The sequence below is a fragment of the Pleurodeles waltl genome, chromosome 3_1, assembly GCF_031143425.1.
Source record: "Pleurodeles waltl isolate 20211129_DDA chromosome 3_1, aPleWal1.hap1.20221129, whole genome shotgun sequence".
Taxonomy (NCBI): domain Eukaryota; kingdom Metazoa; phylum Chordata; class Amphibia; order Caudata; family Salamandridae; genus Pleurodeles; species Pleurodeles waltl.
Genome location: NC_090440.1, coordinates 95,877,533 through 95,900,883, shown reverse-complemented (window position 1 = coordinate 95,900,883; position 23,351 = coordinate 95,877,533). Strand labels below are relative to the sequence as shown.

Sequence of the window (23,351 nt, the reverse complement as noted above, 5' to 3'; positions counted from 1 at the left end):
CATTCACCATTGTAAGTGGGGCGATATTGGGTGTTAGCCAAGCTCTCCTGGGCCAAATGTAAAAGCAACACCCAAAAGAGTCAAGTGTCCTCTGGCTTACCATTGGAATGAGATACCGATTGGCTTGTTTCACTTTCGTTTACAGTGAAATGACGTCAGCGCGCCATGCGCGCTGATCATCAGTTCGCTGAAAACAAAGAAACCGTCTTGGGAGCCGTGGACGCTTTTCCCTAGCTGTTTCTTTAAGCAGGGAATCCCTCTGGTGCCCACACCGTAGGGATTTCCTGCGTGGTCTGTGGGGACGGCTGGCAGCCATCCTAAGCACACGAGCACTGCAACGTTGGACGGCTTCCAGCCCTCCGACACATGCAAGTGGTTAAAAACTGGTCCTGCTGCTGGTACCAGTTCTGTAAAGAAAGCGGTCTACTGATGCCCAAGTGGTACCTGGTCTGTGTATGCAATGATGATGCCCACAAGGTAGCTCTTTATCTTACTAAAACTGGGGAAGGTTTTTTCATTATGCAAAAACATAAACGATTGGCTTTATCGGTGCTTGTTTTTGCAAGCGTCTTGGGACTAGCCATAACCTATGTGATGAGGAAGGCCATAAACTACCTGTGAAGCAGGGTTTTGACAATGACCAGATCATTCTAATCAAACAACAAATTTGCATCAGTCAATGTACAAACCAATAGAGAAACAGCTAAAAAGAAAGCTAGAGTGTGGCCATAGTTATGTTCTTCAGAATACATGGATCTTGGCAGCAGCAATTCACCAGAGGAGAAAGCAAGTTTTAAAACCAGGCGTACACCACAGGCACAGGAACAGGCAAGGCTTTTCGTACTGTGCAAATTATGCTCTTGATTGACTCGGGTGTGTGGTTTGAAGAGAGCTGCTTACTAGCAGAGCCCACAGCTAATCAATGCCATGCTACCAGCTGATCTGAGCACGACAGGGAGCAACGAGTTGCCAAGATCACACCCACTGTGCACTGGAAGCTTGGATTCAACCCCCTTTCTTTTCTCCCAGCCCAACGATTGGCTCTGCCTGCCTCAACCCCTTGGATCCTGGTCTGTTACAGTGGCCTTGAAAGGAGTGCCCTAGTGGCCTACAGGTAACATTCAAATTGACTTGCTGCTGGGCATACCCTTGGGAAATATTAATAAGTTGGAAAAAACATGGAAAAGAATAGATCTGATGTTCGCTGACAGCTTTTTGCCTTTCTGTGCCTTGTTTAGTTTTGACATTGTTTTGCAAAACTTTATTGTTGGGCAAGCTACTGGGCAATCAATCAATATAAAACAAATATTCCCTAAAGCAAAAGTACTCTTTCTTTTGGTCTCATAAAAAACACATTGCCTTATTAGAACTTATCGGTGAACTACTTTGTGTGTGAATGTGCTCCTTGTGACAGTGGAAAATTGAGTTTATCGCAGTGAAGTTAGCCAATGACTGACCCACTGCCTCACGCTCGGTGTTGTCGTAGGTGCAACAAAATGTGAATAACACAATAACAGACCAATGGCTGACGGTGACTGGCTGAAAGCCCCAATAAGCATGTTATACATGTGATTTCAGTAAAATCAAAAGGTCTGGCCACCAGAATCAAAATGGTTTCCTTCCTGAACTTGTAAACACTGCCATAGACTGGTACAATTGTGCCACCCGTACAAATGGTGGTGTCAATCATCACAGAGAGGGATAGGCAGCTGACTGACTGGAATGTCTGTCATGTTGCACTGGTTGCCCTGTCACTGATGGATGCGGCCCTTAATCTTACATCCCGCCTCCATCACATGTGGTATGTGAGACACAGGCTCGGACGCCTCCCTCCATACACCCGCCACCGCACACCCTTACCCTGCACATCTAACATTCAGAACACATACATGTTTACATAAGGTCAGACAAATTTTAAAATGGACTTTATGTAACAGCTGTGAAAAAAATAACATTTGAATAGGCATTTAAGTAACAGGTACATACTGGCAGAAGTAATTACATGTGCTTTTCAAAATGGATGCCTTAATGTTCTGTCCAGTATTGGGAAGTTCTCACTGCACCTGACCCTGGGTTGATCCCTTCTCGCCCACCCACCTGGATGGCCTCTTGGAAAAGGAATGCTGAAGCTCCTGCGAGTACAGGGCCTTCATATTCACCTGGATCATTTGCACACTTTCTTCGTGTCATTTTTGACAGTTCTAGACAGAGGCTCCCCTGAGGTTTGTCCACAAAAGCTGAAATACCAAGCATTGCTCAGTTCAAGTTCAAGAGGCCGGGAAACAATTGAAAGGTAAGAGATTGTAAGCTTTGTGTTTGTTTTACAGTTTCCACTCCGAGGAAACTTGGCTTCAAGTTAAGGCATGCATGGCGCACTCCAGTCCCATTGAGACAAACAGATCTCAGAGCAAAGAGACATTCAGGCCTGCACCAGGAGAATCTGTATTTCCAATGATGCCTGCTGACATGAATAGAGGAACTAGACCTCTGCACAGTGCACAACAAACGCACTGCTGTGGGGTTCACTGATTTCTTGGAGGATGTCACACTGCTCGTCTTCCACTGACTGGCATTCTGAAGGGTCAGCAAGGTGCCCAGAAATCAGTAGCACCAGTTCACAATGGTTTTTGTTCATCTAAGTGTAATTTGCATGCATAAAAAATGCAAATGCAATTACAAATTCCACGCCATGGTTTACAGAGTAAGTTACATTTTCAACGTCCATAATACACTTATTGAATAGTGGTATTGAGAATATGCAGAGGAGTGGCAGGCAAAATGCATGAAACACCCAAAAACTAAAAACCTTGTGCATATTTACACACACATTTTGCAAGTGATCGCTCACCTGGGAAACACACGTTTACTGCTCTTAAAGGCAAGTAAAACTTCCTTTCCAGGGCGGAAAAGGGGAGGGAACACCCCGAAATTAGTGGTGGTCTAGTGGGAGCGATTTTGGCACGGGGACAACTACGTTTGCATGTTGACTTAGTAAACAATGTGCATGTGTAAATTGTGGCATGTGGGAGTAGTTTTGTAACTCTACAGTACTGCTGCTTCAAATTACCAGGAGGGCTAGTGTGGTTTATTGTGGATCGCCAAAAACTTGGAACTCTACAACAACCATGAAAGGTATCCTACCTACTATATGTTTTACTTTTGCTGTCTAGGTTACTCACCCTTCGCTAAAAGGGCCATCCAGCAAAAGAGAACAAGACAAGTAGTACTCTAGAGTCGTGCACCCTGCCTCACCAACAATTACAAACAATAAGGGTTCCGTTTGAGGGTGTCTGAAATATCATTCACTGGAAGGTTGCTTTAGGGGCGAACTACCTGCCTGGTACCTCCAACATCTCGCCTAAGCGTCTTCTTTAAACAGACTCCTCACAGCTCCACAGTGAGATGTTTCCCCTCTCCCTTGTCCATTGCATGTCAGATACATGCTCATCATCTGCCCACTCACGCCAGGTCCACCTTATGGCACAGATCCCAAGAACCTGACAACCACCAAACTACAGTATCCTGCTCTAAACTTCACCCCACAACCCTCAAAAAGCTTTTATTCCTGCACGCCTCTGATGAACACCCTAGGCAACAGGCATGCAACACTTGTTTGCCAACCTGCTTAGCCAATGTTTCCTTCACAGCACACCTCTGTGCACCCTAATGCATGTGCTAAGGCACTGTCCCTAAAGAACAGCAAAAACAGTTAATGAACAAAATGAAGCGTCCTGGCCAGTGCTTAATTTGTAAACAAACACGTGCTGGTGCCCAAAGCTCTCCTCTTAAACACGAGTCTGCTGCAATTAAATGTTAGAGCACAGGACATTAAAGCAGCATAATCCTAAAACCACCTCGGGCCTCTTTAATCCATTTACAGCCACTCCCTGTCCCTTCAGCTCATTCTTGCAGCTTTCACCCTTTGTGACGCTTTTTTGTTTTTCTCTTCCTCCGTCTTTTCCATATCTGTCTTTTGCTCGCAGGAAATGCTTGAGGCAGAAAAATAAGTGCCGCGCACCGGAAACTACCGGCTCAAATGAAGCACTGTCTGGGGGGTTACAATTAGGGTTAGGTTGAAAAAATGGCTCTGTGATCTGTGAGCAAGTGCCACTGAAACATGCTGTGATCGAGAGGTCTGTATCACGTCAAGGTCGGTACATCCTTCCAAGAAAAAGTGTCTATCATTTAATAGGGTGATAGCAACACCTGTTATTTACAGCGCTTAGAAGTGGCAGGATCTCTGTCACGTAGATGGACATTTTTATAAAGAAAAACAGTCTATAAATTATTACTATTTTATATTACGCACAGAGACAGATTAAACAGTGATTAAATAAACATACCACACATGACATAACCTGCGGTTGGTAGACTTAAAATAAAAACACTGAAGTTTACATACCTTCCGCTGACAGCCCCTGGATGTTGATTCCTTTCGCGGCCAAGAAACTCAGGCATGTGTCTATATTGTCAATCTGGGCGAGAAAAAAAGAGAGGAAATTTGCGTCAGATAAACGCGCTGTCGTCCTGGTGGTCTCAGTCTGTTAATATCCAGAATGTCTCATCCAGCCATGCATGAGCCCGCGAGCGCCTACAGACAGCAGAGCTACGCGAGAGCGCATGGATGCGCGGAGAGTGGCTCCTGCACTGCGCCTTTGCGCACGGACCGCGCACCCACTCCCAGAGCTGCGGGACACATGGAAGGCCCGAAATAACAGGGCGGCCGCTCAGATCCCGCCACATTTCTAAGGTATATGAGACCCAGAATAAACACTGCTGCCGAAACTGCGTATTGAGTGGGTGGGCGCCGGGAGGAGGGGGCACCACTTGGTGTCCAGCGAGCAGCTGGTGGCAGGCATTTCTGGGCGCAGTTGCAGCAACATTTTAAGGAACGCCAACAATGGGTTTCACGTGGAATTTCAAAAATGTTTATTCAAAAAATTCCACGAGAGATCTGAAATGCAATGGCACTGGACGAGGCGTCAGCGTGGCATGTGTTGTCTCTGCGTGTAGTGTCCGGCATGTGTGCAGATGGAGTAGCAAACGCCCAGGACGAGCCATGGCCGTTCAGGAGCACGTATGTCTTTTATAATAGTATGATTGCAGATTGGGACCCTGGAGTTATGTAGCAGAGGGGGACCAAATTATGCGGCACTGTTGACTAAATTATGCGGCAAGGCAAATGATGTGGCACAATGCGACACATTTTGAGATAGTTTATGTGCATTGTTTTGTCATGTTTACACGTGACAACCCTATCTGGTCAAATATTTCACTTTATTGGTACCAGCTTAACAGACAAACACAGCAATAAGCAATTGAAAGATGGCCAGTCAACCCTTTTCGAAGGGCTTTACACTGCGCCGGGACACCTGTCGCCACTTTTTTAGTCATTTTGAGCCGTTTCAGCTAGAGGTTAATTTTTGTGTTAACATCTGTAAATTAGGCAGCAGACGATGGTTTATACCGCAAATCCATAATTATGTGGAAAAAATGCTGCAGTCGCAGAATCACATAGTTCTAGTGGACCAGATTAGAACTATACAAGGTAACTGGCTGTATCTCTATTATAATTTAAAAAAAAACTGGGAGTGTCATCCACCTGCATAAAATTAGAGGCCATAAACAGCAGAAATTTAGAGCACATTTCCCTTAGCGCACACAGCGCGCTGAATCACGTCAAGGCACTTGGTGCTGGCACACACCCATAGAAGCTTTTGCTAAAAAAAAAAAAAGTAAATCTATATGTACCAACTCAGATCTTCGTACTCCTTTTAGAAACTTTTGAGAATTCACATGCAATCTACAGGAGAAGCACCCAAGCCTACTCCAAGCAGCTATCCAAGGGTGAAAAATAATCCTGCTTAGAATTACTTTACAGTGTGTCTGACCTGTCCTTTTAAACCCGTTTTTACCCCGAGATTGTATTTGATCCCCATGAAAAACACTCATCTCCCAGATTCTCCAACCTCCCTGAAATAATGTGCTCCCCCCCACCCCACCCCCTTCTCGTTCCCGCCATAGAAACACACAGCATAGTTTTGGTCGGATGGAAACACCACACACGTCTTTTGTGAATACCCCCAAAGTTCTGACTTTGTGGAGGAGTTGAAGATTGTGCATGGCCACCCCACTCGACAAGTTCCGTTTCTGGTTTTCAACCTGGATTTACTCTTATAAAAAGAACCCCAAGCCACGCCAGCTTAGGGGCTGGGAATCCTTACGCGTGAGTTGTAGTTTAGATGCACAGATCTTTTTTTTTACGATTGTGGGTGTCACCTATGGGCAGGGCCACTTAAATAATTGTGCGCCGATTTTTGTTTAATTATATATTTCCCACATTTTCCACCATCTGCCGCACAAACTGCAGATTTTAACAAAAAAAAGGGTTTCTAGCTTAAGTGGTTCAAAAGTTACTAAAACTGTAGCAACAGTGTTACCACGCAGTAGAAGGCCCTTTGCGAAGCTGGACTGGTCACCTTTATGTTGCTTAATGATATATTTGGGTGTTAAACTGGTACTAATAAGATGCAACCAATGCCCGTACAGTGTTACCAAGCTTACAAATGATGAAATAGTTAAGTAATATTATTACAAAATGAGCCGCATTATGCCACATAATTTGCCTTTTCTTGCTGCATAATTTACTAAACCCTGGCACATACTTTGGCCCTCTTCTGCGGCATAATTCCAGTGGCCCTGCTTATGGGCATAAAAGACACTGTCCATCAGAGTAGCACTCTAAGCATTTGCTAATCTGGCCCCAAATGTCAAATTCAAAAAGTAACAGCATTGGTAAGAAAAAACATGTCCATATGTAAGACAATGACCTTTGTTTACACTTCCTGTTCCCCGGTTTCACTTCCTGTTCCTGTAACATACATTAGTTAGATCCTCACTATGGGTGCCACATAAGGGCCGTGATGGAGGTAACAGTAGTGACTGGCTCCATCAGGACTACAAGATCCTCTGGAATACTGTAGGTTCAGCACATTTCACCCAGAGACTTTGCCTACTGAAAGCAAGCTGGTAAAATGAAGAAAAAACATGGGGTTCTCGGTGTCGAAATAATGATTTCCACATGTTATTCCTCATTAACATGTAATCAGAGTTAACTGTGCCTATTTCCAAAATTGAAGGTGCCCGTAGTACTAGTAATTGCAAGTGGATTGGGGAATATACCAATATGATTACCCGCTCGCGTGTAATTGGCTTGTTCTTTATGGGGCAGACCTCAGTATGATGCAGTAATACTGCACCCTGGTAAGTAGCACATCCCACATACTGTACTGGCTTCTGTATTATTGTACCAAAGACTGAAGGGCTTGTTACAGACGGCATAGACTAAAAGCAGAGCTCCGCAATCTAGAGATTTCATCAGCCCTGCTGAAAAGATTGGAGAGTAAAGAATTGTAACACAGAGCCACTAATACTAAAATAAAGTATAAGGTATAAGTTGTAAAACATGGTTGGGATGTGAAGAATAAATGAGGCATACCTTTTATTGGAAGAAATGTGCAAGGATGAGGCTTTTTCTTTTGGTTGAGTCTAACTGTGTATATTTTAAACCAGTTTTACTCCGTATCTTGGGCAGTAATACTTGTTGACAAATAACATTCTGAATAGAATTTTCTGACTTATGCATAGTTGTATTCCACAGGAATCTTCTTGTTTTTCTAGCACTGCTATCCCTTTTTATGGTCTGGCTTGACAGCGCAGCTATACCCAGACTATTATGTGAGCATCACTAGAGAGGGACTTTGATTCTCCCCACGCCCCAGCACGGTGGGAGCCAGGAGTACATATTTTGATTGAGCAGAAGTTTTGTGCTTCCACAAAAAAGTGCTTGCCCTCCTCGCAGCTGTGATCATTTTCTTTATCCTACTGCCTGAGCTTGAACTTTCAAGGGTACCCGCATGACATTGTAGCGCTTTCAAAGTATCGCAGATAACTAGCTAATTTGTGGTGTTTTTGTCTGGCAGCAGCACAAATGGGCGGATGGCAGTCATTAAACTACATTGATGTTTAGGTCGGGCTTGACAGTGCAACTGTCACCTGACCTCTTAACATGGCCAATATTCTACAGTTCTTAGCTCCACATAAATACATATCCATGCCCATGCTATTATGTGTAACGCTTCACATTACCATACAACATTCCTTTAAAGCCAGACCTATTGGCATTGCCACTGCTCGTATATCTATAAGACAATACAGAGTTTTTTTTAAGGCATTGGCAAAGTGATCAATTGCCGGCCCAACATTCCAAGAAGCCGACTGAAAAGGTGAACTTTCTCTGTATTAGACCTGCATTTTGCGCTTCTGAGATCCCAAGAGGGCGTTTCCTCCTTTGCATGACAGCGTGGCCCCATGCAAATGCGGGGACACCTTCTGTCAATGTCCTCACCATATAACGATCACAGGCTCAAAGGCAAATGAGTCGTTGAGAGCTGCACTGACTGTGTGCCACATAATTGATACCACATGACGGCACCCCTTGGCATGGCCAGACGGGGTCCTAGGAGCCCCTCTCCCCCAGTACTTCATGCACTCAGGTGCAGTCACAGACTCCATCTACTCAAATGGTGACCTCTGCTGCCCTCTTCAAATGAAGGCCTGAGCCACTGAAAGGCAGGGCTGTGGTTTGAAATCACAGCGGGCACAAACGTGTGCCACTGGGCTGGTACCTGGTGCATAGTGATGTTCTGCAATGGGCGCACCTAATGGAGATATGCTCTGTGAGAACATGACCTTATGCCTGAGAAGTGTAATCCGCTGCCTGGATTGTCACCAGTAGGCCTACAAGAGGTGCATTAGCCCGCTGAGACACCGTACCCATAAAACACCCTGAAAGTTTATTTTTCGGGCTCTTTCCAGCGCTGCTAGCTTGACTCCTGGATGGGAAAAGCTCTCTAAGGCTCTTGGGATGAACACCAATACTGAACGTGCTGACGCAGCCGGTGGGCGTGCGACCACCCTTACGTCCCAGTAATGCCAGAGATGCGCACGGACAGCCTGGCGCTGATGAAGCCCTCTTCAGCAGCCCGTGATTAAGATGATAGGTAAATTATCCAGGAATCTCTCGGGCTGACAGCGAGGAGGGGCGCGCAATGCCACCGCTCCAACATGGCAGTGCCCTCCTGACATTCAAGGTTTGCGCATCTGTGTGTGGATGAGGCGTCTCCAGGCAACGGACCTGATATTGCACAGTTTGTTGTGACAGTCACCATGGCGGCTTCTTGTTATAAATATACAGAAGCTAGTGGTATAGAACAAATGCAAATCGTAGATGCAAATACCCACGTTATTAACGGCTCAGCGTAGCCCATCTCTGCAAACTTATTTTGGTCCTTTTTTTTTTTTCAATAAGTGTGAAAAAAAAAGCAGCAAAGCTGCAGATAAATCGAACCATAAGGTGGGGATTTTGCTGCCAGAGGCTTCTGCTGGCATCCAGTATTGAAACAGGCTCTACTGGTGCTCTCGTCTCCAGCCCATATAGCACCTATGGAAAATGCCAGCCGAAGCACCTAGTCTATTTCAGCCATCGTATTGACGTTATGCATCACTGGACTGTGTTATCACCGGGCGTGTGCAACATTTGCGTAATTTGCTTTTGCATAATTACCTGCATTTTCAGGAATGAAAATAGGCAAAATTATGCAAAAGGCAACACTAGCAATTGGCGATATATATATTATAGCAAAATGCATTCTTTTCAGGCTAACGAAATAGTGCAAAAAATGCAAGCGCTGTAAAAACCAGTTACTCATGTTCTGGTTGTTTGCATTGTTCCCAGGCAATCCCGCCAAATCCTTGCCACGAATGGCATATAATTACGCAACATGGTATAGGAGCATCATTTTGGGGATTTTCCATAACAGGCCTAACATGCAATTGTGTGAGATTACGCCAGTATAACGGAAATTTCGACCGGCCCTAGTTATCACATGATAGAGGCAAGGAGTGCATTATTTGCCGCCCAGCAGCACCTTTGCCAATTTCTGACTCGTAACAGGACATCAGCAGTGATGTCATTTCCGGGAAAAGGCACCATATGGAGTTGGATAGCAGTGGAAATCCTCTGATTTGTGGAAGAAGCAATAAATCTGGAGACAAACCCATCAGTGGAATTTCCTTCATCGCACCATCCCCATGGTCTTGCTCCAGTCTGTGCTCAGACCAGGAGCAGCAAGACGCACAGACAAGTTCTATAGGCCATTACTGGGGCAATGTATAGCTACAATGAAGGGTGCCCTCTATTCCTTTGCACAGAAGCCGGTTGTGCTAAGGTCCCAGGGAGAGTAGCAACGTAAGGGTTTGTACTGTTAAAAATAACAAATGTATGCTATTGTGCACTTCCTGCTTTCCAGCGTCATATCAAGTGTTGAAAGCATAAAACATCTTTCATGCATAATAATAATTAGAAACCAGCCTTGGCAAAGTCAATAAGTCTTTATTTTTCATATAATAAAACAAACATGTTTATAACCTTTTTCAAATATTCGTAAGCCAGTTACATAGATAAAAAAAAGAGAAAGGCGAAACCTATGCAAACCATGTCACAGCGCTTTTGTTGTTGTTGTTGTTACGGTGGGAGAGGGATCCTCAGGAACAATGGTAGGAGGGGAGGGGCAACACAGACAATAGGTGGAAGGGTGGATGGAAGAGGCGACGCAGACAATGGAGAGAGGGCGGGTATCATGCCCAACACGGACAAGGGGAGAGGTGTGAGGGGGCAACACGGACAACAGAGGGAGGGCGGGGCAAGACATACATCAGAGGGAGGGTGGTTGGGAGGGGCAAGACGTACCTCAGAGGGAGGGTGGGTAGGTGGGGCAACCCGTACATCAGAGGGTGGGTGGGTGGAAGGGGCAACCCGTACATCAGAGGGAAGGTCGGTGGGAGGGGCAACACAGGCATCAGAGAGAAGGTAGGTGGGAGGGGCAACACAGAAGGGTGGGTGGGAGGCGCAATTCAGACAGAGGGAGGGGCGGCTAGAGAGGCAACACTGATAACAGAGGGAGGGTGGGAGGGGCAACACTGTCAACAGAGGGAGGGTGGGTGAGAGGGGGCAGCACAGACAACAGAGGGAGGGTGGGTGATAGGGGGCACCACAGACAACAGAGGGAGGGTGGATGGGAGCACAAATGGATATCTGAGAGCAGGTCTGTGGGATGGCAAGAAGGACATCTGAGGGAGGGTGGGTGGTCAGGAAACACGTACATCAGAGGGAGGGCGTGGGGCAGGGCAACACTGACATCAGAGGGAGGATGTGTGGGAGGGCAAAATGGACAAGAGAGTGGGTGGGAAGGGCATCATGGACAACAGAGGGTGAGTAGGTGGGGGGCCATGGACCACAGAAGGGGCAACATGGACCACAATGAGAGGGAGGGTGGATGGTAGGGGCAACACGGACAACAGAGGGAGGGTGGATGCTTGGAGCAACATGGACAAGAGAGGGAAGGTGGGCGGTAGGTACAACACGGACAAAAGAGGGCGGGTGGGTGCTAGGGGCAAAACGGGCAACAGAGGTAGGGTAAATAGGAGGGGCAACACAGACAACAGAGGAAGGGCAGCAACACTGGCAATGGAGAGATGGCAGGTGAGTATGCAACACTGGGAATGGAGGCAGTATGGGTGGGAGCAACACAACGGTCGGTGGAGGGGCAGCAGGTGCAAGGAAGACAGAAGAGGGAGGGAGACGGCTGATAAAGATGCACTGTAGTGTGCTTAAACATATAGAGAAAATGAGCAATGGAGGGACACAAGTATTCCGTCCATGAACCAGGGAAGGAACAAATACACATAGAGGAAACTGACCAATAAGAAGCAGACAAATGAGAGTGACAATGAAGCCAACCAATGGTAAGCAATGCTAAGCGTACTGTAAAAACACAATGTGTCTTAGAAGACCTAAAAAGACTGGTCAATGTCTTTGAAGAGGTTATTGTAAGGTCCTGAAAACAAGTGCCTGGAGAGCAACAGCAAGGTCAAGTTTGCATGATAGTCTGGGTAATAATATGTGAAATCAATCTGCATATTATCTAATAGATATAATTTCCATTAATTATTGCTAATCCTACAGGGAACGGAGCATGTTAGTGGCTGGCTTCATCAGAATGCGTTACCTGTAATTCTGCCCTTTTTCTGACTATTCTGCTTGCAGCTCTAGCAGCTACGAGTGAGGATTCTCCAACACGTCAATGTGGGAAAGAGATTTTCAGTGCACGCTCTTGTGTCTGCAGGGGAAGTGTTTCTAGTTTGCATGTGAGTAAGGTAAATCCACCCGCACTCCACCAACTTTAAACATCCGCTGACACCTTAGCATGATTACCAATTTACTCTGGAGTTATTCCTCCTCCTCCTGAAAAACAATCATTACAAGTGTCAGCACCCCCTCCCCAGCCCCATAGCACAGGCTGCTCAGAGTGTATAAGTAGGACATGCAAGTGTAGGCGGGGCCATAACAGACATGCAATTGTAGGCGGGCCATAGCAGACCAAAGCCACGCCCTGAGCTGGGGAATAGGGAGACAATTTTCCAGGTAAAATCATCAGTGAGTTGGTCATGGGAAAAATTATTTGAGGAGGAGCTGCTGTTGCACTAAGGCAAGTCGGCTTCAGCATTAAACTGTGTTCAAAAGTTAGCTTCCTGTGAGAACCCAGTGATTTATGGTACTTGCAGTCTTTCACATTACACCAATTTCAATATTCAGGTGTTGGTCCCCAGTTAGGCACACTATATTCTGGCACTTGCAGTCTTTCAGATCACAATATTTCATATTCTGCCTCAATGTAAGGTTCATGTTCGCATGGCATTTAAGCAATGTCCCAGCAACACGTTTTACACTCTTCACTGCTCTTCAGGAAAACTCAGTTTTTCAGCTGTGCCACTGTCCTGAATGTTTCAAACAGTAAACATTATGGGCCAGATGTAGGTAGGTCCGAGATTGCCACTCGGAAATTGCGAGTCTGTCCGACTCACAATTTCCGAGTCGCAATTTCGAATGCAGAACGGTGTCTCAGACACCGTCTGCGACTCACTATGGGGTCGCAAAGACCCATCTCATCAATATTAATGAGGTGGGTCGCATTTTGCGGCCCCATAGTGAGTCCCTGCACTCACAGGGATGGTGGCCTGCTGAAGTCAGCAGACCTCCATGTCTGTGACTGCTTTTTAAATAAAGCAGTTTTTTTTTTCATTTTGCAGCCCGTTTTCCTTAAAGGAAAACGAGTTGCAAAATGAAAAAAAAAAACGAAACCATTTGGTTTCGTTTTTTCAGAGCAGGCAGTGGTCCATTGGACCACTGCCTGCTCTGAAAAAACATTTTTATCGACATTCACAAAGGGGAAGGGGTCCCATGGGGACCCCCGTCCCTTTTGCGAATGAGTTACCACCAGTGTGACACTGGTGGTAACTGCGAGTTGCTTTGCGACCGCATTCGCGGTCACAAAGCAATTCTGAATTGCGATGCGAGTCGCAAATAGGAAGGGAACAACCCTTCCTATTTGCGAGTCGCATTTCCAAATTGCGAGTCGGTCCGACTCGCAATTTGGGAATGAGCATCGCGTTAGGCTGTTTGCTTGGCGCAAACTGTGATTTTCGCAGTTTGCACCATGCAAACGGCTAACTACATCTGGCCCTAAATGCCTTCATTCAGAGACAGGGCCCCTTCTCTTCAAACGAAGATTTGCATCTTCGTCACGGCTAAAATGAAGATGCGATTCCAGAGCGCTGAGAGCAGATTGAAGTCTTTCAAGAGGCCAGGCGTGTGAAAACCTTAGCTTTACAAAAACACTTTCTGTGCCAAACACGGACGGCTGTTTTCACAAGAACATTTTTTAAGTACGTTAGGTGGTGCACCATAACGCAATGCACACACCTTCGGATGAAGTTCTCAGGTCTACCTCTCCTGTCTTTTCTGTACAGAGATCTCCACACACCAAGGAATAGGATTTAGTAGTAAATATGGGAGGGACAAGGGGGAGTAAATGAGAATACTTATTCTTAAATGGGAGGGGATTATGGAAACTGAAGGAAGGGTTTAGGGAGTGACATGCTTACACCCACCCACAAAAAAGTAAAACATGTGCACTTTGCAAAATACCCACTAATCCCCACAAATGGGAATAAAGTTAGGAATAGTAACTTTTGAGTCATAAATTCAGTTGTAGGAGTTTCCAGCCCCTCATTTGAGTAAGAGGATGCTCTTAAAACAACCAGAACACGCTACAGAAATAGTGACTGTGTTTTTCATGGGTCAAAACTGCTTCAGGAAATACAATGCCAGGTCCAGGGTGCAACCATGCACTGTCTACACAAACTGCATACACTGTGAGGCTTCATCCGAAATCCAGTTTCAGAGAAGAAGCTAATTCCAGATAAATTCTGGCTAAGGCTGTGTCTACCTCTGGGGACCAGGTCAGTAATTCATCTAGCTACGAATACCGAAAATGTGTTCTCTTGCAGCCAACAATGCTCATTTCCAGGAACCCTCCAGTCCTTAGATCTCATTTAAGTAGCTTTGGTCCCAAACCACAAATCCGTAGAGCTTCTAGTGTTCTCCCAAAATTGGTATCTGGAAGCAAGGCTTGTAGTATTTCCACCAATACCTTGGCTACACCATCACTAGAACGTTAGCCAAGATCATCACTCACATTGTAGAGGTTTTGAATGGGTCCTAACCACCTTCACTTCCTCTTGTTTGGTGAGAGTAAAAGTGCTGGCCAGTGAGTCTCGGCAGCCACAGAGCAGGACGGTTCAGAAGCTTGTGCTCTGATAGCAGGAGATCAGAGGACTTTTTGGAAGTGCTGGCAGAGAAACAGAGGGAACTGCAAGCAGCCAACAGCAAAAGCGAGCTGGATATTTAATACGTTTATTATAGACTTAGGTTGTGGCCTGTGCACGGCTGAGCAGAAACCACAACTGGGGTTACAATGCAATGCAAGACTTAAATGGTAGCAGGGACTGCCTGGACTTCAGACCACAATTCACTCACACACTGAAACTTTTAGGGTGTTATTTTCACATGCATGCACATCTATTGGGCCTAGCTGTTCAAACAGATGTGCATTAAGTAAAAAATCGAAGGGGGTAATAATATTTAATTAAATGAATTCGATAAATGGATGCACTGTTATTTCGCCAGGGTAACATTTAAAATTGTGATGGAGGGAATGTGGATTGTTTCAGTATCCACTATCCAAGTTATTAACAGAGTTTTTCAAATTAGGTCTGCTTCTAATCCAGATTCTGCATCACTACTTGTAAACTGGTCTCTTTTAGACATTTTATTTCAGACCTTTTGAAGTTGGTAAAATTCTTCCAGTTTAAGTTCAACTTTCAGATTTTAAAGGCTTAAGCTTTGTCAATGACAACACTTTATTCCGTGTTAAGGGACGTTCTAAACCTGGGAAGTCACAGATGAAAGACAGAACTGCTCGCAGTAAATGCATTGTGAATCAATCATGGGAATCCAGTGTAATTCATACATAAAACATGAGAAGGACAAAACTACAGAAGAACTTCACAAATCGGGCCCTTAGTAGGGAAGGCGGTAAGAACCTCAGACAGGGCTCGAATCTCTTGTGTCCATCGTTCAACTTCTCTATGTGTGTCTCAATACCAACCTAGTAACATGAACAAGCATTTGCAATGCAATGGGTCTCGCGTTTGCTCGAGTCAGAGCTAGTAGCGTTGTTAATTCCTAACTGGACTTTTCTTGCCCTATAAATTGAAAAGGAAAACAGTTGACATAAGCGAGCCGATTCAAAGCGCCACGGCCATCATGAGCATGACCGCAAAGGAGAGACACAAAATGAGAAAGAAGTTCGCTTGCAGTCAAATGTATCGGCAAAAGTGCAATTATCCATGAAACAGGGTTGATGGCCAAGGCGGTAAAAAAACTGCCCCAAGGAGGGACAAACGTAAAGCATTTACCAATGATAACAAAGGATATTTGAAAGGCAAGCCCATGAACGAGTGACAGTGATGGGCGTGCGGTGGGTGTGGTTAAAAGCCCACAGATAGATTACAACAGGCCAGAGCACTTGCTAAAACACTCAGATAACTGGATGGAAGGCATCTAGTACAGAAGCAAGGATGCTTCAAACTGCAGTGAGTTGTGTGGAGATTAAGTAGAGACTGCTTGTCTCAAAACCATATGCACCTGTTTACCTAGCATATTAGAATACCCTGAGCTCGCCCCTTGCAGTGGAAACAGTTTTGATTTGGTTATCTTCGGTTAAACCAGATGTTCTAGTACGTGACGTGGTAGTAGCAAAGTGCTGATCTACTGGTGGCATGACATGGTGGCGCTATGGCCGTGAAGGTGCAGTTCAGAAGTGCTCTCTTTTCATGTGTTGGAAGTTGAGTATTAATGAGTCCCTATCCCTGTGTCCAGCAGCCTGTGTCGCCATGTCCAGACATTTAGATGGACAGCCTGAGTTGGTGACTCTCCACGTTCCCTTGTGCAGTGCACTGTGAGTGTTTACATTTTCTGCACCCGTGTCTCTGTGTCCCAGTGTATCCCTCTGTGTGTGTTCACAGTTACCATGCCTCACTGTCCGCCTGAATTGTCTGGTGTTGGTGTCCAGGATTTCGCTTCCCCACTTTGCATTTTTTCAAGCCCCATTTTCCTGGTCACCCCACGGCACGGTCCGTGTCCCTGTCCCAGTGTTTATGTCTTGCGGTCCCCAGTGGTCCCCTTGTGAGTGCTTCCCTGTCCTTGTTACTCTCTTCAATTGTATGTATCTCCCTGTTGCGGTGTCTTTCTCTCCCTGGTCCAGTGCTACTATCATCCTGCCACAGTGCGTGTGTCCCCACGTGACTCCAGGTCATTCTGCCACAATGTGTGTGTTCCCATCCCAGGAAAAGTGTGCATGTTTCCATTCCAGTGCTCCCTGTCCCACTGTACACATCATCATGCCCTAGTGCCCAGCCCATGCTGTCCCCATATCCCACTGTACTCATCACCTGACCCAGTGCCTGAGACATGCAGTCCCCATGTCGAAGTACCCTATCATGCCTAAGCAACCCGATCCTTGTGTCCAATTCACCCTTGCCTTGTTCCTGTGTCTCTGTCTCCCTCTCACACTGTACACGTCTCCCACATCCAGTGCCAGAGTCTCAAAGTCCCAGCATCAGTGTCCGAGTCTCAGTTTCAGTGTACTGTTTCTATGTCTCTCTGTCACAATCCCTAAGTGTGATTGACAGTTCAGGGTATGGGTCTTTCTTTTATTTCCATTGTTTGCTATCTCTTTCTTCCAGCGCCCCTGTCTCTTTGTCTCAAAGTCCTAATGTCTTTGACCATATGTCTTTTTCTGCTGATCCCAGTCTTTGGTTCTCTCAGCCTCAAAGTCTTAGACTCCCAGCCCCTGGATGACACAAAAATGCACTTACACCCAAAAGCTGAATAACATAAATGTTAGCATTGCAATACTTTGGTAAATTTGAGTCATGATTTGCTTCAAGACTCTTCTATTTTTCATTCAATGTTCTTAGAAAATATGTTTCAAAACACACCCTTCAACCAAATTTTTTGGTCTCACCTACGAAGCGAATGCGCTGTGATGCGAGACGTATTGTTTACAATTAAGGCAGCATACAACCTGCCTACAGCATCCCATTAGTTGTTTTTGTTCCGACTCTCATTTGCAAATTTTCAATTACTTAGTGTAGGAGGCTGGCCTGGCTTGTAGTGGGTACCAGAGGTACTTACACCTTGTGCCAGGTCCAGTTATCCCTTATTAGTGTAGAAGAGGTGTTTCTAGCAGCTTAGGCTGATAGAGGTAGCTATGGCAAAGCAGCTTAGGCTGAACTAGGAGACATGTAAAGCTCCTACTATACCACTGGTGTCATATGCACAATATCGTAAGAAAACACAATACACAGAGTTACTAAAAATAAAGGTACTTTATTTTAATGACAATATGCCAAAAGTATATCAGTGAGTACCCTCAGTATGAGGATAAGTTATATACACAAGATATATGTACACAAACCAAAATTAGGTAAGTAATAGCGAGAAAAGTAATGCAAATAATGTAGAATTACAGTAGATTGCAATAGGAGCACATAGGTATAGGGGCAACACAAACCATATACTCCAAAAGTGGAATGAGAACCACGAATGGACCCCAAACCCATACGTGCTTGTAGAGGGTCGCTGGGACTGTAAGAAAACAGTGAGGGTTAGAAAAATAGCCCACCCCAAGACCCTGAAAGGTAGGTGTAAAGTGCACCTACTACCCCCAGAGAGCACAGAAGTCGTGATAGGGGGATTCTGCAGGAAGAACAAACACCAACAATGCAACAACAGTGGATTTCCGGACCTGAGTACCTGTAAGACAAGGGGACCAAGTCCAATAGTCGCAACAGTGTCAAGAGTGGGCAGGAGCCCAGGAAATGCCAGCTGAGGGTGCAAGGAAGCTGCCACTGGATGGAAGAAGCTTGGAGTTCTGCAAGAAAGAAGAGAGCTAGGGACTTCTCCTTTGGAAGGCGGATGTCCCACGTTGCGATGAAGCTTGCAGAGGTGTTCCCACGCAGAAAGACTGCAAACAAGCCTTGCTAGCTGCAAGGGTCACAGTAGAGGTTTTTGGGTGCTGCTGTGGCCCAGGAGGGACCAGGATGTCGCCACTTGGAGGAGGAGACAGAGGGGGCGCCCAGCAACTCAGGGAGCCCTCACAGAAGCAGGCACAGCACCCGCAGAAGTACCTGAACAGGCACTTGGAAGGAAAGTGAACCGGAGTCCACGTGAAGTCACAAAAGGGAGTCCCACGACGCCGGAGGACAACTCAGAAGGTTGTGCACTGCAGGATAAAGTGTCGGGGACCCAGGCTTGGCTATGCACGAAGGAAATCCTGGAAGAGTGTACAGGAGCCGGAGCAGCTGCAAATCATGCAGTACCCAGCAATGCAGTCTAGCATGGGGAGGCAAGGACTTACCTCCACCAAACTTGGACTGAAGAGTCACTGGACTGTGGGAGTCACTTGGACAGAGTTGCTGAGTTCCAGGGATCACGCTCGTCAGGCTGAGAGGGGACCCTGAGGACCAGTGATGCAGTCTTTTGGTGCCTGCATTAGCAGGGGAAAGATTCCGTCGACCCACTGGAGATTTCTTCAGAGCTCCTGGTGCAGGGAGGAGGCACCACCTGGAAACAGTCGAGAAAGCGGCAGGATGAGGCGATACAAGGTTGCTAGTAGTCATCTTGCTACTTTGTTGCGGTTTTGCAGGCGTCCTGAGCAGTCAGCGGTCGATCCTTTGGCAGAAGGTGAAGAGGGAGATGCAGAGGAACTCTGGTGAGCTCTTGCATTCGTTATCTAAATAATTCCCCAAAGCAGAGACCCTAAATAGCCAGAAAAGGAGGTTTGGCTACCTAGGAAGGAGGATTGGCTACCAAGAGAGGTAAGTGCCTATCAGAAGGAGCCTCTGACGTCACCTGCTGCCACTGGCCACTCAGAGCAGTCCAGTGTGCCCCCAACACCTCTGTTTCCAAGATGGCAGAGGTCTGGGACACACTGGAGGAGCTCTGGGCACCTCCCCTGGGAGGTGCAGGTCAGGGGAGTGGTCACTCCCCTTTCCTTTGTCCAGTTTCACGCCAGAGCAGGGCTGGGGGATCCCTGAGCCGGTGTAGACTGGCTTATGCAGAGATGGGCACCATCTGTGCCCATCAAAGCATTTCCAGAGGCTGGGGGAGGCTACTCCTCCCCAGCCCTCACACCTATTTCCAAAGGGAGAGGGTGTTACACCCTCTCTCAGAGGAAGTCATTTGTTCTGCCTTCCTGGGCCAGGGCTGCCTGGACCCCAGGAGGGCAGAAACCTGTCTGAGGGGTTGGCAGCAGCTGCAGTGGAGACCCCGGAAAGGCAGTTTGGCAGTACCCAGGTACTGTGCTAGAGACCCAGGGGATCATGGAATTGTCCCCCCAATACCAGAATGATATTGGGGTGACAATTCCATGATCTTAGACATGTTACATGGCCATGTTCGGAGTTACCATTGTGACGCTATACATAGGTAGTGACCTATGTATAGTGCACGTGTGTAATGGTGTCCCCGCACTCACAAAGTCCGGGGAATTTGCCCTGAACGATGTGGGGGCACCTTGGCTAGTGCCAGGGTGACCACACACTAAGTAACTTTGCACCCAACCTTCACCAGGTGAATGTTAGACATATAGGTGACTTATAAGTTACTTAAGTGCAGTGGTAAATGGCTGTGAAATAACGTGGACGTTATTTCACTCAGGTTGCACTGGCAGGCCTGTGTAAAAATTGTCAGAGCTCTCTATGGGTGGCAAAAGAAATGCTGCAGCCCATAGGGATCTCCTGGAACCCCAATACCCTGGGTACCTCAGTCCCATATACTAGGGAATTATATGGGTGTACCAGTATGCCAATGTGAATTGGTAAATTTAGTCACTAGCCTGTTAGTGACAAACTTGGAAAGCAGAGCGAGCATAACCACTGAGGTTCTGGTTAGCAGAGCCTCAGTGAGACAGTTAGGCATCCCACAGGGAACACATATAGGCCACAACTTATGAGCACTGGGGTCCTGGCTAGCAGGGTCCCAGTGACACATATCAAACACACTGACAACATAGGGTTTCCACTATGAGCACTGGGGCCCTGGCTAGCAGGGTCCCAGTGACACATAACAAACATACTGACAACATAGGGTTTTCACTATGAGCACTGGGCCCTGGCTATCAGGATCCCAGTGATACAGTGAAAACACCATGACATATACTCACAAACAGGCCAAAAGTGGGGGTAACAAGGCTAGAAAGAGGCTACTTTCTCACACTTAGCTCCAGTAGGCTTCCCTTACTTTCTTGTGTTAGCTCGTCCCTGGTGCAGGGACCAAGTACATGTGTTCTCCCTCGTCTTTGTATATTTTATGAGCATTTTAGAGTTAATCTGGGACATGCAATGCGCTTTCATACTTTTAACACAGGCATAAAGTTTCTTATTTATGTTTCTTTCACCATATCTGGCGCATCTATTGACGCTTTAGCTACTTTCACCTACAACTGTACTACGGTACGCCACTCCACGCTACGCCAATCCACTTTGCCAATCTATGCTATTCTACTCTATGTCACTTCATTCCACTCTACTCCACTCCAGTCTACTGTACCCCATGCCACTGTACTCTATCCTACCCTGCGCCAATCCAGGTCACTCCACTCTACGACATTCCACATCTTCACCACTCCACTACACACAATGCCACTCTACACCATTCCACTCTAGCCCACGCCACTGTTCTCAATGCCAGGCTACTCCACCCTACTCTATGCCACCCTACTCTGCCACTCTACACCCCTATTCTGCGCCACTGTACTTGATGCCACTCTATGCCATATGATGCCACTCCACTCCAAACCACTGTACTTTATGCCACTTTACACTACACTACGTTACTCCAGTCTACTCCACCCCACTCTACTCTATGCCACTCCACATAATCTTTTACTCTATACTACTCTACGCCACTGCACTCCTTAACAATCTACTATATACCACTGCACTCTACACCAATGTACTCCATGCCACGCTATGTTACACTGTCATCTAGCCACTCTACCCTATGCCACTCACTTCTACGCTATTGTTTACGCCACTCTACTCCACTTTCCTCTAGCCCACAACACTCCATTTTAGCCATGCTGAACAGCAGCCACGCTGTTGTACAATATGGCTAAGGGGCATTGACAAAGCCAATAGCTCTCACATAGACGAGACCTATTGTCTTTGGCAATTCTTGTTTTAAGAGGTAGAATGCCCCCAACAGCCTTGACAGCTGGTGCCTCACTCAGTGTACCTGATGTTTACGATGAAGCTGTGTGCACCTTTGGGCGGTTCTTTGGTTGTGTCTAGATGAGTGTGTGCGCCTGTGTGTGTTGTAGACTGTCAGTATCAGACGGGCTGTCAACCAATACGGTCTCTTCTCCTGAGTAGTTGTCTCCGTCTATCCACGTTTACACATGCCAGGAGACCCGAAGCAGGCGGGAGACTCCCGGTGTGGGAAGCCAAAAATTATTTTATTTTACTTGTCTCTTGCCTGAAATTGCCTCTGCTCCAACAGACGTCAGTGGGGTAAGTACCCCCACCAACCGACTTTTTTTTTTTTTTTTTTAAACTTCCACGTGCCTGATTTAAAAAGTTGGCGCGTATGTCCCGGCTTGCAACGCGCCGCTCTATGCGCTATGTTCGTTGTAAAGCAGCGCGCTGTATTCCCCTCCAGAGCACCCCCGGCGAACAGCATGTTCCTCAAACAGACACATGCCAGCCCAGAGGCCTACCCGCTGCCAAGCCTGCCTGCACTGGCAACGGTTTTAACGGACTCGCCTCTGAAGCCCTTCCAATCCCCTCTCGTGCTCCCCATCAACAGCAAACTGACTTTTCTTCGCGCTTATTTTTTTAGATCAACTTGGACACAAATCCCAAACTAGGAGGCCCACCCACAGCCTCCGCAGAACACAGCCCGAGTGTTGCATTTCTTCTTTCTAACTGCCACAAGTCCAACTAGATTTAAACAGGTCTGAAAATGTCAACAGGCAAAGGTTTGTAAAGTTTCTGGTACCCGGCTTAAGTATTCTCTCGCTCCGTGCAGGTTTTCCCTTTAAATTGTATGTCGATTTCTTCTTCACAAATGCATCCTTTGTAAACAATTTTATGCACAGTGGCGACTTGTTTGGAGAACTGTTCTCTGCAAGTTTACCTCTTGTGTCTTAAATTGTATCCAAAGTTTTGAATTTCACTCATGTGTGACAGTGTAAAAATTCTGCAACCGTTGCAACTTTTTTCATGTAACTCTGCCAAGCTTATTAAACAAAATCCTTGCATCTTCATATTCTCTTTCATTCAAAGATGTCCTTGGCAAAGGTTTCACTAGGCAGGCCTGAAAAATATACTCAAACCACGCCTGCTTGCGTATAACCCAACACCGTGCGAACGTGGTAATGATACGACAATGAGAATCCCACAATTCTCAATTTTCAGCGCCTGTATGTGTCTTGCAAAATACAAATAAACCTGCATTGAAAGCAGATGGTAAAGTCAATGAAAAAAGTTTAGATTGTCATGACCAGCAATCGTCAGGGCACTGAAAACAGAAGCTACCACAAGGTATGGGATAATGAACGCCAACCGACCAACACGAAGATATAAAACTTCATCAGAAGAAAGAAAAAGCCAAGTGTAAAATCATAAATCTACTTACACCAGACAGCACTGACAGAATTCTGTAGGTTGCATACTATATATTCAGTAAAGTATTCTCTATAACATACTGTGTTTCGATTCAATTGTGAACTAGCATCATAATTCAGTATTACAAGTAATGGCCC

The 23,351-nt window shown here is 46.2% G+C and overlaps 1 protein-coding gene across 7 annotated transcripts in view; it reads right to left on the bottom strand.

The window, feature by feature from the left end:
• NAV2 (neuron navigator 2) overlaps positions 1-23,351 on the bottom strand; it is a 523,029-nt gene that overhangs the window by 343,359 nt on the left and 156,319 nt on the right. For all 7 annotated transcript variants that reach the window (XM_069221928.1, XM_069221926.1, XM_069221921.1 and 4 more), the window contains exon 4: positions 4,403-4,475. In XM_069221928.1, coding sequence (XP_069078029.1) covers positions 4,403-4,475 — 73 coding nt within the window. The remainder of the gene's footprint in view (positions 1-4,402; positions 4,476-23,351) is intronic.